This window comes from Echinops telfairi, unplaced genomic scaffold, assembly GCF_000313985.2.
Source record: "Echinops telfairi isolate 266 unplaced genomic scaffold, ASM31398v2 ScPeMD7_53;HRSCAF=182, whole genome shotgun sequence".
Taxonomy (NCBI): domain Eukaryota; kingdom Metazoa; phylum Chordata; class Mammalia; order Afrosoricida; family Tenrecidae; genus Echinops; species Echinops telfairi.
In genome coordinates, this window is record NW_022103951.1 from 19,002,362 (window position 1) to 19,019,139 (window position 16,778).

The following is a 16,778-nucleotide window of genomic DNA, read 5'->3' on the forward strand; positions in this document are numbered from 1 at the left end:
GGCAATGAATGTACAAATGTGCTTTACACAATTGATGTATGTATGGATTGTGACAAGAGTTGTATGAGCCCTTAAGAAAACAATATTTAAAAAAAAGAACAAAGAAAAACCATATTGGCTGGTGAGTACAGCCACCAAACCAAAATAAACTCACTGCCATTGAGTCGATGCTGACTAACTGACCCTATAGGACAGAGTAGCACGCTCCTGTGGGTTTCTGAGACCTGGGGGTGACACAGGGGGTTAGCCAGACACAACAGCAGTCTCCTGAGACTGCATCCAAAGCTTTCTTGTCTCTCCATTTCTTGGCAGTTTCAGATCTCAGAGGAGGCAGGCCTGAAGAAGGGTCTAAGAAGCAAGCGCAGAAATTAAACCTAGTAGTCTCAGCTCGTTTAACTGTTGTGTACTTGTCTCCATCTGAAATACAGGGTCCCTCTTCGACCTAACTTACAAGCAGGTTTTATTTTAAAAGACTCCACCACCAATCATCTGCCCTTCACTCCAACCAATCTGCTTCAGGACAGACAAGATACCTGTCGCAGCTCATAAGCTGGAAGAGTTCATTGTGACTCTCCAGTTGTTCCCACCGAGGATTCTGCAGGCCTTGAAGATCGATAGAGGAGAAAAATAGGAATGGTGGCCAGTGCTTTGCCTAGCCAGCTATGATTTCCATGCGCTTTAAACAACACCACAAAACACCACCAACAAAAAGCCACAAACCACCTCACTGCTTGTCTTGTGAGTCCAGGCCAACTCATAGGCACCATGTAGGACAGCATAGAACTGCCCCCGCGAGTTCCCGAGATTGTCACTGTTGATGGCAGTAGAAAGCCCCGTCTTTCTCCCATGGATTAGCTGGGGGTCTCCAACAGCTGGCCTTCTGGATCGCAGCCCAACACATAACCACTGGGCCACCAGGGCTCCTTAACACATGATCCTAAAAATCTCTGGGTGGTGCAAACAATCACATGCTTGACCACTAAGGACACGATTGGCAGTTTGAGTTCACCCAGGGGTACCCGGGAAGCAGAAAGATGTTGTAATCTTTGTGCACAAGTTGAACCACTCATTACCCGTGGGCACAGCTCTCGTGACAGGCAGGTGGTGGGTATAGGTTGATGTCAGCTTGAAGGCACCTGGTTTGGTGTGAACTCCACGTTGGTTATAGCACAAAGGAGGAGAGTGAGGCCCTGGGACCACAGGGTGAGCTCGAAGCTGGATGACTAGGAGGTAGCCAGGTCTGAGACCCCAGAGCCCAGAAGCCCAAAGGGATCTTCATCCAGAGGGCAATGACTGGTGTGGGAGGCAGGGTCCACCAGGTGTCACGTCCTCACCCCTTCCAGACTACACACACCTCCCTCCACCAAAGCAGGTGACTCGCTTTGACCGATACCACCAGCACTGGCAACCATTAAGTCCAGTCCAACTCAGAGCAATGCCCCATAGGGCTTTCCAGGCTCTAAGTCTTTACAAGAACAGACTGCCTCCCCTCTCTTGCAGAGCAGCTAAGGTGCTCAAACTGTCACCCTTTTAGTTAGAGACCCAACTCCTGACCCACTGTCCCCAGGGCTCCTTCCTTGGACAATAGGTTAAAAACAGTTGCCATTGACCGTGAATTGCACCACCCCTGTGTGTCAGAGTAGAACCATCCTCCACAGGGTTTGCAGTGGCCAATTTTCCAGAAGTAGATGACCAGGCCTTGCTTTCGAGGCACTGCCTGATGAACTTGAATTTCCACCCCTTAGGTTGGCAGCTCAGCTCATGCCCTGCTTGCAGCACCCAGGCACTCCTGGTGGCAGGGCAGCAAATGAGATGCCCTCAAAGACGTGAAGAGCACCTTTGTGACTGGGTGCATTCTCTGAGGCAGCTGCCACAGACCCACCCAGGACCAACCCAGGATGGCCCGCCCGCCTGCCCCAAGGGAGAGGGTGTGTGGAGCACAGCTTTGCCTACACCAGCCTGCAGACCTATAGACTCAAGAGCCCAACAAACTCTCCACTTACCTCACTGTGATTTGAGGGGTTTGTTTCGGAGCCTTATTGCAGCACAAGCGAACTGCTACAGCCTGTGCCCCAAGTACAATTGGGTCAGCCTGAGCAGGATTGGTAATAGGGGAGCTCCAATGCCACACAATGCAGCACTGAATACAAAACTCACTCCAAAAAAACCCCAAAACAAAATGCACCCCATGGTTGAGGGTCCTGACGCATGGTGGGGAAACGTCACATTTTTAAAAGATGGAGTATGAGTCAATAAGACACTCTGCTTCACACCAACAATTTATTACTTTGTTACAATCAGGCAAGAGAATCTGTTGATAGGGACATGGCAAGTGTCAAGCATGAAATTTGTTCACGTTGTCCACACTGTGGGCTGCAGAACGCTGAGGCAATTTCCAGAGGGAAACTTCGCTCAGAGGAGGCTCCCCAGTAAGCTCGGACACATGGAACTGAGGAGCTGCCCTGCTCCAGGAAGCCGGGAGAGGCCCGAGCACCAGATGGTTGGTATTTGCAAGGTTAGAAGTATATACAGAGTATCAACCTCGACTCCCGGGAATCTCTGGGCCCCGACCAGACATCGATGTGGCACTGAGTGGGAGGGACAGGGCGCTGGTGATGAAATGTGCTTTGGAAAGAGGATAATACAGCCGGCTATATTGCTATATATATAAAATAAAATCAGAAGGCTGGAGACAAAAAGAGATTCTATTACTCACAGTTTACACACAATGTCAGGATGGTAACAATACCACATGGGTTGGGGGACTTGGGTGGGGGGGTGTCACAGGTGGAAGGTTCCAAGTTTTGTCCTCACCTAGCTCGTGTCTGCTCTGGAGAGACTGGAGCTTGGGGACAGTTGACTCCATCTCTCAGTATATGACCAGGTCACACAGCAAGTGATTTAAGTGCTGACTTGGAGGCAATGCCAACACGTGAAAGAGCATGCGGCTTTCTGACCCGGGAGGCTGCTGCTGCTGCAGCTGTAAAGGGACTGGCAGGTGCTCACCTTCCCCGAGGCGCCCAGGTAGGGGCTGCTCATGTCAGCCCACAGCCAGCGGCAGGCACAGTGTCCATTCCTGCCCCTTACAACTGCCGTGTGCTTTGGTAAGGCTGTGCTCATTGCGGACCCATGGGTGCCAACCCACCTGCTGGTCACCTTGTTTATGCAAATCAGGCTGTGACTAAAATGATCCCTTACTATATAATCAATGTCCTAATATCACTTACACAAGAAGGGATCCCAGGGACTCAATCACTGTGAACCATGCATTTAACTGGATGGAATCTTCTGAAGAAACACATCACTCTACAATCGTGAGATGATATCAGGAGGCTCCACCTCTAGGAAGCTGAAAGTCTTTCTCTGTGCATCAGCCGTGCGTGTGTGCTCTTTGGTGAAGGCCTGTTCAAGTCTTCCGCCCATTTTCTGGTTGGGCCCTTTGTGTTTTTACTGCTGCACCTGGAGCATTCCTGACACTCTCCGGAGACAAGTCCTGTCAGACTGCAGTTTGCATGTTTGTTCCTGCAACTGTGGCTTCTCAATTGGGAAGCAGGGTCAGGCTGTAGTGTTTCCACTTTAAAACTCGCTCTGGAATCCCGGCATTGCCAGCAATCCGAGGGGGTACCCAGCCTCTCAGGGCTGTGGCAAAGCAAGACGGAGTTTAGTGCTGGTTGGACTCACAGGACGGCCCCCTGGAGACCAGAGGGTGGTTCCGACCAGCAAAGGAATGTTCTCTAAGAGCAAGGTCACAGGTATGGGGAAGCAACAAAACTCAGGGAAGCAGCCACACACGGAACAGAGGGCTGGGACATAATTTAAACGTATTAACTTGGTCTCCTGAAAGAAAGATCCAACAAGCACATTAACACTAGACACACACAGGTAATTAGCTTGGCGGGAAACGGCCTCTGAATTGTGCCTGACCGCGGGGAGCACCCCGGCTACCTGTCTGCTGTGCACCTGTGTGCGCTGGGCCGTGAGTGCGTGCGCCTGCGCCACCGCATTGCCCAGGGACTTCTGTCGGAGTAAGAACAGCTGTTTGTTTCACAGCTGGCTTTAACCAATAGGATATGACCCGCCCCGTGCAGCTGTACGTTTTCATTAGCATCGCGCAGTGGTGCTGGGTGGAGCGAGCTCCGTAAGAGAGGAGTGCGGCTTGCGCGCATGCCACTGCTGGGGCAGGGACAAAACCCATGTGGTGACTGTGCCCCCAAGTGACAGGCTGGGACGGCAATCGTCCCGGGAGCCCCCAGTAGTCAGCACAACATCTGAAGACCAGGGGACAACAGACGGAACTCCGGGCACCCACAGTGCCCTGGGGAATGGAACAGTGAGATAAAGCACCCGGCAGACAAGGGCGTATTGCTTTCCTCAGATTCGCCTTGCGGGGTGCTCTGTCCGGGGTGGCACCGGGCTGGCCTGTCCCCGTCCGCCGCCGCCACCGCCGGCCCCTACTTGGCGCGCTCCGGTGGCAGGCTGTCCAGCAGGCACTTGAGCTGCTCCTCGCCCAGGTGGATCTTGTCCTCCAGCTCCCGCTGCTCGATGATGAGGGCCGACTTCATCTTCACAAAGTGCTTGTGGTCCGCCAGGCTGTCCTCGCTGAGGTAGCTGGCCAGGATGTCGGACACGATGCGCTCCCGCCGGTCCAGGTTCTCCTTGAGCTCCTTGGCATCGGCATGCTGCTGGGTCAGGACCCTCTGCTTCTCCAGCAGCGACTGCTGTGGAGGCAGAGACACCCAGTCAGGCAGGCCCACCGCTCCACGGAAAGGCTCCCACAGATGCCGCCCAGCTGACTCCCGGGTCCCTAGGTCCCCCCGCGTGGAGGGCCAGAGAGAAACCCAAAGGGCTTGGCACACCAAGTCCTCAGGTGTGTGGTGTGGGCAGAGCTTGCCTTAGGGTGGCTGCAGGGGCCCACTGCAACATCTGGTCCATCCCAGTACCTGTTTGCCCCCCGGGGTTCCTGGGCACCCCACCTACAGTCTGTGGGGCCAGTACAGTCAACCCGATCAGCTGGTGACCCAAAGGTGGGTAATTCGAATCCACCCAGGGGTATCAGGAAGGAAGGCTTGGTGACAGAGGCGGGGGGTAGGATGGGAACAACCACTTTAAAGTCTGTGGAACCCAGTTCTACTCAGACAGAGGAGGCTGCCATGCAGCGAATGCAGAGCCAGCCGGCCGGCCAGCTGGCTCGCTCAGACCTCCCAAGGCTAGCAGGAACATGGCAGGGGTGGGCCCACGGCCTATGACCCTGGCTTTGACACAGGCCTGGAGAGGAGTCCATGGGCGACCCCCATGGTTGAGGCCTGCAATCCCGGCACAGTTCTACTGTGACACCCCCTCGCCCCACCCGGCTGGAGCTGGAGTCACTCGGTGACCGCTGGGTGGGGTCGCATGCTTACACGTGGGTAAAGGAAAGGTACAGAAAGGGCACTGCCCAGGAGAAGACGATAGCAGGATGACCAGGGGGCACGAAAGATGTCAAGAGGAGCCACAGCTCCTCCTGAAGACCAAGGCTGCCCTGCCGGGCAGTGGTGGTGAATCACATCCCCACATCTTACTGGGAAGCTGTTCCTTCAAGGAGGGGGTGGTCCTAGGTTGGGCACATGATATGGCTGAATTAACCACCGGAAGGTTGGTGGTTCAAACCCACCCAGGGACGCCTCCTCAGTAAACATCCTGACGGCCTGTGTCCGGAAGGTTACAGCTTTGAAAACACATGGTGTCTCCCCTTTCAGGCTCAGCCACTCACCACATGCTCCACCCAATGAGACCCGGTTTTCCAAAAGGGGGGCCTGGCGTTCTAATAGCACCTTGTAGGAGGGCAGGTTCTGTGTGAACTGGCCGGGATGCAAGGGGCCGTGGGCACAGCCCCTGGCTCCACCTCTCAGGGGCCACTTCCCCTCCCGCCCAGTGCGCCGTGAGTAAGGTTACCCGGTCGCCAGGAGCAGCATTGTCATCCAGGTTATTGAGCGCGTTCTCCACGCGTGCCAGGCGGCCTGACAGGGACAGCAGAAGGTTGACCACTTTGTCCAGGTCCCCAACGAACATGCGGAACTTGTCGAACTCATTGGGCTTGCAGACATCCTTGGCGATGGCCTCCATCTCGTCCCCGAGTGCGTTGTTGGCCTGGATGTCCTCCAGCAGGGCCTTCCGGGCCTCCCGCAGTACCTGAAGCTTGCGTCCAATGCTGCTGATGAGCTCCTGCTGTGCGCGGGCCAGAGAGATGGCAGTCAGGCTCCCCAGCATGCACGCAGGCCACCCCACGGGGAGAGCTCCCTTCTACAGCATATAAAGAAAGGACCCCTGGGCTACTCTCCCAAAGGTCGCAGGTTCAAACCCACTGGCAGCCCCGGAGGAAAAAGGTGAGGCTAGTCTGCTTCCATGAAAACCACCACAGATGTAGAAATCCTGGGGGGCGGTTCTACCGCTGACAGGGTCGCTATGCATCAGAATGGACTACAGCACTATTAAGGCGCCGGGCTTTTACGATGAGATTCACACAACTAACACAAATCCAAATAAGCAGGCAGTGATCACTGAGCCGGCTCCAAGTCCTGGGGACCCCAGTATGTGTCTGAGAAGCAGTGTGGCCCACACTGTTTCCCCTGGGCGACTTTTTGGAAACAGGCTGCCAGGCCTTCCTTCTGAAGCACCCCTGGGGAGACTTGAAGCTCTACCCAGTGGTTCTCAACCTTCCTAATACTGCAGCACTTTCATACCGCTCACCACGTGGTGGGGACACCCAACCATAACATTATTTTCCTTGCTACTTCATCACTGTCATTTTGCTACTGTGATGAATTGTAGATATCTGACAGGCAGGATGTATTTTCATTGTTACAAATTAAACATAATTAAAGCATAGTGATTTATCACAAAAGCAATACGTTATTATATCTTGTGAAATATTTATTTCTAATGACAAATAAATGAAATTTTGCCTTGAAGCATGGTGTTGCATGGGTAACAGTCTTCACACCGGGTACTCGTATGTGGGTGTATCTGCTTGTGGGTGGACCCAACTGGAGACTGACAGAGAAGCAGTGTCTCAGTTCCTACGACCATCAGAAATATGTGTTTTCTGGTGGTCTTAGGCGACCCCTGTGAAAGCGTCGGTCCGTTCAACCCCTAAAGGGGTCGCGACCCACAGGTTGAGAACTGCTGCTCTAAGCTTTTGATTAGCAACTGAGCATACTTAACCCTCAGCACCACCACCACCCTCAAAGGAGCCAGACCCAGCACTGTGGAGTCAATGCAAACTAAAAGCAACCCTACAGGACAGCCAAGAACTGCCCCCTAGGGTTTCCAGCACCGTCATGGAGGCACAGGGCCACAGCTTTCTCCCAAGGAGTGGTTAGTAGATTTGAACTGCTAATCTGTCAGTTGGCAGGTGAGTGGTTACCCAAGGACTCAGAGCCAGGTGATGATGACCCATGGTGACCCATGGCTGTCAGAGTGGAACTGGGCTCCTTGGGGCTTTCTAAGGCAGACTTTCCAGAAGTGGATCGACATACTGTCCTTCTGAGGTGGTTAGATGACCGCATTTTGAGAGAAACAAAGAGGCCACGCCTGGTTAGATCAAGCTGCAGGCATGGCCCATTAGTGGTACTGAAAGTTCACTCTGTTCCAACCCCGCAGAAACAACGTGACACCTACATGCTTCACACTGGGACAATCTGTTTGTTCAGACACAAAATCTCATGTCTGTGGCCTGTACCAAAATGCATGACCTAAGAAAAGTCTTCCACACACCAGGTGATAAAGGGCTTCTAGAGCCATAACACGAGACCTGTGGTATTTGGAAAAATAAACCTTTCATTTTTCAACAAGGATCTTCAAGGCATACTTACCAACTGAGAAATCTCACTGCTGGCCAGTGGAACCTGACCCATCGTGACGCGGTTACACAGAGCAGAAACCTCTGGGTTTCCAAGGCGCTCATCTTGATGAGCGCAAACTGCTGGGCCTTGTGTCCTGTGGAGCTATGGGGTTGGCAACCTTTCTGTCTGCAGCCAGGAGCCTCACCACGGTGCCCAGGGCTCCTGTACGTGACTGCGCAGCAATGCATGCCAGGGAGCCCAAAAGCCAGTGCTGAAGGCAGTGCACGAATTTCACCTTAACGGATGAGCCCTGGTGGCAGAATGGTTACACACTGGGCTGCGAACTGCAAGTTCTACGGTTCAAAACCTGCAGCCGCTCTGCAGTAGAAAGGCAAGGATTTCTACTCTTATAAGCTTAGGATTAGTCTGGAAGCCCACAGGGCAGCACTACTCTGTCCTATTGGGTCTTTATGGGTCAGCATTGAGTCCATGGCAGTGAGTTGTGTGAAAATGACCAGATTTTAAAGGCACGAGTGATAAAGAAGTGCCTGGGCCCCTGAACAACGAAGTGCTATCACGGATGAGGCGATGGCCACTGGCCTACCAGACATTGGAGACAGCAATGCCCCTCTTCAGTCATTGTCACTGTTTCAGTCGGCTCCTGCTGGTCAACAGGACTCACGGTGACCTCACATACAACAAACGGCACCCAGCCATGGGGCACTGAGCTGCTGTGTGGGCCATTCAGGCTGGCTTTCAGATCTGGCCCCACTTTCCTCCTACCCTGTGTGATGGGGATATCAGCTGAAAGCTGCTCAGGGTCGCCGCAGCACATAAGCTGGCGCTGGCAGTCAGGTGGTGCCTGCACAAGAGGAAGCGAACCTGGTCTCCCCCATGTGGCTCACCACGGAGAGAAAGGCCAGGGGCAGCTCTGTAGGACAGCGGGCGGGTTTTGCTCACATCACTGTCTAACAAGCACAGCCATCTTTCTGCCAGCCAACCTCCCCCACTGAGGGCAGGCGACGATGTGTTGTTCACTCAGACACGACAAGAAAAGCACCAATGGTAAGGAGAAAAGTGCTGTGGGTTAGAGCAGCGTGCCACTGCCACCAGCTCTGCGTGACATATGCTCAGCTAGACCCCCCCATCCCCCCACAGTCATTGGGTCCCCTCCGTACTGGTTCCACTGCATCATTTGGGTAGTATCCCGACACCAATCCCACTGTCATGGAATTGTTTCCAACTCACAGCAATTCTACACAGGGTTTTTGGACTGTCTATCTTTATGGGAGCAGGCAGCTTCATCTTTCTTGGGCAGAGCTGCTGCTGGATTTGAATGGTTGACCTAGAGGTTAGCAGCCTCATGCCAGACGCACAGTGCCACAGCATTCTACGTTTCTGCTGGGCTCTGAAATGTAATGGTCACAGAGAGCTCACAGACAATACTTGCTGTTATAGGGCCCTCAGGGAAGTGGCAGATTACAATTCAGGATCAGAAATGCTCAGGATACAGTTCTTCAGTTAGCCATGCGCACACACAGCTCTCTGGTCCTTAGCCTCTCCACCTTGTGTTCCTTTGGCCTTGACCCCATTTGGGCAACATGGCAAAGCTCTTTCAGCTCTATTGAAAAATGCTCCAAAGGCACTCCATGTCTATCTAGTGGTAAGCCTTACTTGGCCAGCACTCAGCTCTAGCTCCATGGGTTGGCAAACCCAGCTCTCCAAAAATACCTCCAAGCAAGTCTCCTCCCCAAGGCCCTCAAGGCCCTCAGCTTTCTCACTCGCTCAGTGGGCCTGCTTTGTCTCACCCTCTTGGCTCTCTTCCTCTGCTGCTCTCTCTTCTCTCTCTCCTGGATTGAGGAGTTCCAGTACACAGAGATCTCGGGGTCCAAAAGACTCGCTCTACTCCTTCATGGTAGTGAAATCTCAACCTCTCCTTCTGAGATGGTTCATTTTTAAATCTTGCAGGATGGTAAACTGGCCAATCCTCAAGGTAGAGTTCCATACACCCCCTTGGCACGACCCCACCACCCCACGTGGGTGCCATGTTTCTTAGTTACATTATCAGCGAGCTACTCAGGCCCGTTGGGGTGGGGCAACAGACACTTCTCTTTGCATAGGCCTACTCAGCCATTTGGTGGGAATTACAAAGACAATGGCTAGCAGGAGAGGCATGTCAGGTGATTCACTGCACCACCCTCAGAACCAAACTCAGAAAACCAAACTCACTGCCTGAGTCAACGCCGACCCAGTGACCCATAGGACAGGGTAGGACTGCCCCCCTGGGTTTCTGAGGTGTAGCTCTTGTTTTACATGGGTAAAAAGCCTCATCTGTTCCTCTCAGAGCAGCTGGAAACTTTAAACTACGGACCCTGCAGTTAGCAAGCAGTCCATACATAACCACTATGCAAGCAGGGTTCTTTTCACCCGTGGGAATAAGGCTAAAAATGAAAATATGCCCAGGAATACCGACCAATGTTGAAGTTGTTCCTTTTACTTAGATGCACAATCGGTGCCTATGGAAGCAACAGTCGAGACAAACCATAAACTGCACTGAGCACACCTGCTGCACAGGACCTCTTTTGCATGTAAAGAGCAAAGATGCAGCTGCCCTAAGCCATGGCATGTTCATCTGCCTCCTATGCATGTGCATGGTGGACAATAAGCAAGGGCGCGTGCAGAAGTCCTGCCCTGGAATGTAGGAGTTCGTGAAGAACAGCGAGTGCACCACGCCCAGCCAGGAGCCACAGACGGGCGGGCGCTCCTCAGAATCAGTCGGGCTGGGGAGACATACTCTAGACATGTGAGGGCTACGAGGCCCCGGAGCAGGAGAGGCTGCATGGTAACTTGGAGATGAGCTGGACACCGCACAGGTGCTGCATCGAGGGGCTCAGACCCAGCCATGGTGGTGAGGACGGCGCGGGACTGGCAGCACTTCCTTCTGCTGTGCCCGGGCTCCCTCTGAGCCCGGACCAACTTGACCACCACCGCGAGAAACCCCCGAGGGGTGTAACCGGTCCATGCACTCCGCTGCTAACCAAAGAATGGACATTCAAGTCCACACAGAGACCCCTTGAAAGACAGAACTGGCAGACAACTTCCAAAGGGTTAGTCGATGGAAATCTGCGTTGTTCTTCTGGCACACGCAGGCACCCAGGGCAGAGCGGACCCCAATGGTAAGTGGGTGACACAAAACAAGATGAAGGATAGTGATTAGGATTTGTACAACTCACACTGCGCTGGCCAACAGCACTGTGCTACACACAACAGACCAAATACCATAGCTACCCTTGTGCAGAATGAGCCCAGACTGAGAGAGCGTGTGGCTCAGCAGAGAGGGATACACGTACGCAGAGGGCAGGCCTGAGGTGAGAGCCTCCCTGGAGCTGCCTGGGTGTAGAAGGGGCAGATCAAAATGGAACAATGACAATTTAGCTGGCTGAGCAATAATGGTTGAGGCTTGGGCTGCCAGCTGATGTGGAGCTACCACAGCCTGCTGCCCCCCAAGCTGCATGAGGGCTGGAGCTGTGAGCTGTCCCCTCTGCTGCGTAAGGGCTGGGGCTCCCCCCTCGGGCTGTGTACTGTGAGCTGCCCCTTGGGCTGCGTGGGGCTACGTGCCCACCTTTTTCACAGCAAGGTCATGGTCCAGGTCGCTGGCTGTGTCCTCCTCGGCTTGCTGCTGCCCCTGCAGGTCCTTCATCTTGAGCAGCATCTCTGCCTTGGCGGCAGAAGTGCTGTAGTATATGGAGTTGGTGGTCAGGGACAGGGTCGTCGCTGCACCCGACTCCTCTTTCCTGGGGGACATCAGAAGGTTACTCGCTGAGATGGTCTGCCTGACCGTGCCCCTAGCACCCACCCGGGTGTGGCAAGTATGTAGCAGCAATAATGCGAGGACACCAGTCAGGGGGACAGATGCTGACAGGGAGGGGCAAGGTTACAATGACTTCCAAAGGTCGTGCCAAATAGATCAAGCTTGAGGAGTCGCTGGAAGACAAAACAGTTGCATGTCCAACTACTAACTGAGAGATTCACAGTTCAAACCCACCCGGAGCCAGAGCCAGGGAAAGGTGTGTGTGGCCAACAGCTCCTGTTCCCTACTTCTTGGGTCAGTGCAGTCCTATTCTCTTTGTTCTGTGCCAATGACTGCACAGTGACCCCCCCCACCCCCACCCCCTGCCCAACCAGGAAAGGAGAGTTTGTGTCTTTGTCATCTCACTGCTGGCTGAGCAATGCAGCAAAGGGCTATCCCGCAAACTAAGAGAAACCAATTCAGCCACCTCTGTGTGAATAAAAAGTAAACAACCTACTGAACACACTCCCAAGCTGGCCCTGGTGCAAGTCTGATCTGCTTGACACCAGCCGAACGAACGGCCATCTGAGCCCACCCTCAGGTGCCTCAGAAGAAAGGCCTGGCCACCCATTCATGACAGGGAACGCCCCTGGACCCACGCTTGCATCTGTAAGTGCAGAATCACCATGCATGGGCATGCACTCTCGACAGCAACCGGCAGCCGTGCAGCTCGAGCCTGTGTGGGCTGCCCTGGGCAGGGAGCAGAGGGTGTCACCTGGGGGCGCACAGCATCTCTGCGTGGGCCCCCACCCTAGTCCTGACAGCTGGAAATGACTGCAGGTCTTGGCAGAGGCCCCCCCACTTGACCGCTGGCTTATGAAGGGAGACCTCGGCAGTGTTCTAAAGGAAACACCCCACGCTGACAACGCTGGTTACTAGGTCCTTTCTCATCTCTCCCAGGCCCTGGAGTAATGGCCCTCCCCCCAACCAGGTGACACCCTCTGCTCCATGTCTGAAAGCATCACAGCGTGACAAGCTGGGGCGACCCTGAAGCCCTCCTGGACACCCTACCCCAAAGGCCATGCTGGAAGCAGGTGACCGTCACCCCGCCTCTTCCCAACTCCCCCCCACCACATACACGCACACACACACTCCTGTGTCCTGACAGACAGACAGCAAGCAAGAAGGCAGTGGCCCAAGGCCAGCTGGGGGTGGGGTTGGGGCGTGGTGCTCACTTGTCCTCCTCCAGGGTCCGAGGGGAGGGTGCTTTGGGGTGCAGCTTTCTCCGCTGCTGGGCCTCTTCCAGGAGAAGCTCAGCCTTGGGGAAGATGCCCCCCATCAGGTCCATGGTGGTCTTCATCTTCACGCTGGGGTCCAGGACGTCAGCCAGGGAGCGGTCCTTGCCGACGATCTCGCGGGCCAGCTCCTCGGATTTGAGGTCCTCCTCCGTCTTCTCTCGGCCCTTCCCATAGCCCAGCCCTGCAGGCGAGGCACGGCTCTCGGGGGCGGGGGGCTGGCTGCGAGAGGGCTCCCCAGGCTCCGCACCCTGCCGTGTGTACACGCAGAAGCGGGAGTACGAGTTGCCCCCCGAGCTCAGCGTCTTGATCTGGTCGCGCCCCAGCCCGGTGGGTAGGGCGGGCGGCTCAGTGGGTCGTGCCAGGCCCTGGCGGCTCTCCTTTTCGGGCTGGCTCTCCGAGTGCACGATCTTGATGGGCACCATCTTCACCGTCGTGTTATTGTCCATCACCCGCTCGATCCTGCAGCGAGAGTTCCAGTAGAAGGCACTGCGGGTCTGCCCTCCCTCCCTGCCAGGGGTTGCTAACTTCAAGCGCCCTCACGCCCAACCCCTGGCCCTGCAGCTGCAGCCAGGAGCGCATCCTGGAGGGCCAGGATGCCCCTGCCCCTTAGCTTTGATCCCTGGTCCTCAGCGGCCGGGGCCTCTGGGCCGCCCGTTTTCAGCTCAAGGACACGACTTATAAAGCCACTACATTGGCTTCAGTAGGGACAGCTGTGCTTAGTGGGTCGTGTTGTAGAGTTCCGGAGTGCCGGGGCTGGCATGCCAGTCCTGGGCACATCCTCAGGGGCACCACGGCTGCGTGCTTCTACAAACCTGGATGCACTCTCACTGGGCACCGCCCAGCCCCCCTCGGATTTCTTCTCACAGGTGCCTGTGTACCTGTACCTAACCTGCAGTGCACCACCCACCTCCCCACCCCATTTCGCTACACTCAACCCACGCTTCCAGGACCCCTGTCCTGCATTCCAGCCTCCCTACACTTTACCCCTTTTCCCAGGGCTGCTGCCCTGCCTCCAGTTCCTGCCCTACCTCCTTACAGTCCACCCATTTTTCCATGGTCCCCTGAGCCCCAGCTTGCTACACTCTACCCCTTGGCCCAGGACCCCCTCCCAACACTCTACCCTTTCTACCACAGGCCCCTGCCTCGCCTTCCAGGGTGGCCCCCCACCACCTTCAAGGTCCCACACAGACTTCTTAACACTCCGCTCCCTCTCCCAGATGCCATCGCTACAGGCCTACACTCCACCCCTACTCCCAGGCCCCCCACCAGCCTCCCTGTGGCCAGGATCCACTCACTGCCCGCATTACACAGCATGTTGCACCAGTGCAGTAAGACTCTGCCACAAACGGTGCACACTGGCTTTGTGGCCAGGAGCAACTTGTCCTTCCTTTCGTAAAGTCCAGTGGTGCTTCCCTGCATTTCCCCGAGGCCAGGAAGGCCCGCTCCTAGGGGTGGTGGTGGTCGGAGTGCTCACCGCCCAGCAGAGGCTACAGTGAGAGTTCTGTGCATTCCCCCGACTCCTGAAGAAGTCCTGGTGCCACAGTGGTTAAGCATCCACTGCCATCCGCAAGGCGGGCACTCTGCACCTACCAGTGACCCAGAGCAGCTGGTGGCCTGAGCCACGCGCTGACCCTTCTTTTAGCAGCCAAGCGCTTAGCTCCTGTGCCACTAGTGCGGCTCTTCCAGAGCTGCTGCCCGTTGGACACCTCCAGGGTGTCCTTAATGGTCACTACTAGTTGGAGACAATTGGATGGCAACAAGCAGGGCTTTGGTTCGGGTTCCCATCCTCCAGCAACAACCAGTAAAAGAGCCAATGTCTTTATTTTATCTAGTTTTTCACAGACGTCTCAACACTGTCCTAACTTGGGAAAACAAGGAGGGCTTAAACCAAGAACCAAACCCACTGCCATCAAGTCCGTTCCAACTCGGACAGACAGGGAAGAACTGCCCCGTGAGTCTCCAGGGTGTAACTCTTTACGGATGCACAAAGCCTTATCTTTTTCTCTCGGAGCAGCTGGTGGTTTTGAACTGCTGACCTTTCGGTTAGCATACCCACACGTAACCCACGTTGCCACCAGGGCTTACTGGAGACATGTGCAAACCTAAGACAATTGTGGTGCTGGAGGAGAATACGGAAGATTGAAACTACCAGGGATTGATAAAAGGATGAACTGATGTGTCTGGGGAGAAATATGGCCAGAGTGCTCCTTGCAGGCAGGGATGACGAGGCTTCCTCTCGTGTACTTCGGGCATGTCGTCGGGAGAGACCCGCCCCTAGAGAAGGACACCGTGTTTGGTAAAGTGAAGGGGCAGTGAAGGAGAGGAAGGCCTCGATGAGATGGACGGACCCCATAGCTGCACCCCTGGGCTCAGACACAAGCACCATTGTCGAGGTGGTGTGGGGCCGGGCAGTTTTCTGTTCTGTTAAGCACGGGGCTGCTCGGGGTCAGGACTGACGGGATGACACCTGGCAACATGGATGGAGCTGCCTCAAAGACGACACATCAAGGCCTGCTCCCGAACCCTGCATGGAAAGAAGGGCTTCCTCTGTTATGATCAGGAGGCCTGCAGGGGTGGGGTGGGCCCTGAACCTCAGTGCTGAGTGCTATCTAATAAAAAGGGAACACAGCAAGACAGGGAGGGACCCCAGGACAATGAAGCTGCAAGCCCCAGAAGGCCAGGTGCAGCTGCCAGGTGCTCGTGAATAGCTGCTGGATTCACACAGCCAGGCCCAGCACCGCCCCCACCACCACCACTGTGTGACACACTCCATCACTATCCTTCAGAGCTACCCACTTGTCACCATCATGACAGTCCCTCCTGGCCAGAGCCGCCCACTTGTCACCAACATGATAGTCCCTCCTGGCTCCCCGAGACACTGCAGTTGGCTCCAGACTACTACAGCCCAGCTAACATCACCACACAGCTGCTCCCCCTGTTCTGGCTCCCCGTCCTTATTCATGGGGCCACCTTCCAAACAAGCCTGAGGTCCACCCTTCAGAATGGCCATGGAGGGTCCCAGGAAGCCCCCGGGGTGGAGGGGGCCTTCTTCAAAACCAAGCTCCAAGAACCCAGAGGTGTGGGGTTCCTGGCCCGGGGCTTTACCTGGTGGCGCTCTCATCCTGGATGAGCAGTGGGGGCTTGTCGGTCAGCTTCTGGGGCGCAAACTGAGGGGATGGGGAGCGCGAGGTCTCCATGGTGGCTGCTGGTGGCTGCCAGGCCTGCTCAGCATTCATTCGTGGGCGGTCATGCTCACAGGGTGCAGCCGGTGGGGCACAGTGGGGCCGGGAGAGGGTGGGAGGGCTCTGGAAGAGGGGCAGCCGGTCCACGTCCAGGGCCACGGGGTTGGGTGGCAGTGCCTCGGCTGCAGGCACAGCCCCCTCCGCGGTGTCCCCCGTGGTGTCTTGCCCCTTAGACCTCCGGGGCTCGTGCTTGGGTGGTGGGGACTGCAGTGGGGCCAGCCGCTTCGTGACAGAGGAAGCACTCGACAGCCTGGTGTCCCTTTCTCTGTCAGGCAGGGATGAGGGAACGCTGGGGGCAGGGGGTCCCAAGTTTCGGGGTGGTGGGTGCAGGTCAGCTGGGCTTTCCACTTCCACTGGGTAGCGATAGTCGCGGGGCAGTGTCCCGGCTCGGCACCGGCCTTTCTCGGGGGCGTCCAGTGGGGGAGCTCTGGCTGCAGCTGGTGGAGACTGGTCCTTTGCACACGGATGTGGCAGCTCCACGCTTGTTGAGGGACTATTTTCCTGATGCTGTGTGCTGGCCACTCTGCAAGAGAGAAGGCACCATTAGCTAATGACTCCCACCTCAGCTCTCCTGAGGACACGGGACCCCACACCCATGTAGGGAGCCGCTGCCCTGGGGTCAGCTCGG

At 55.6% G+C, this 16,778-nt stretch overlaps 1 protein-coding gene across 1 annotated transcript in view; it reads right to left on the bottom strand.

The window, feature by feature from the left end:
- Positions 1-2,266: 2,266 nt before the first annotated feature.
- Positions 2,267-16,778, bottom strand: part of SHROOM2 (shroom family member 2) — a 48,007-nt gene continuing 33,495 nt past the window's right edge. The window contains exons 4-8 of the mRNA XM_030885795.2: positions 16,014-16,673; positions 12,846-13,367; positions 11,443-11,614; positions 5,932-6,201; positions 2,267-4,718 (exon numbers count right to left, since the gene is read on the bottom strand). Of these exons, the coding sequence (XP_030741655.2) occupies positions 4,452-4,718; positions 5,932-6,201; positions 11,443-11,614; positions 12,846-13,367; positions 16,014-16,673 (1,891 nt within the window). The 3' untranslated portion in view covers positions 2,267-4,451. The remainder of the gene's footprint in view (positions 4,719-5,931; positions 6,202-11,442; positions 11,615-12,845; positions 13,368-16,013; positions 16,674-16,778) is intronic.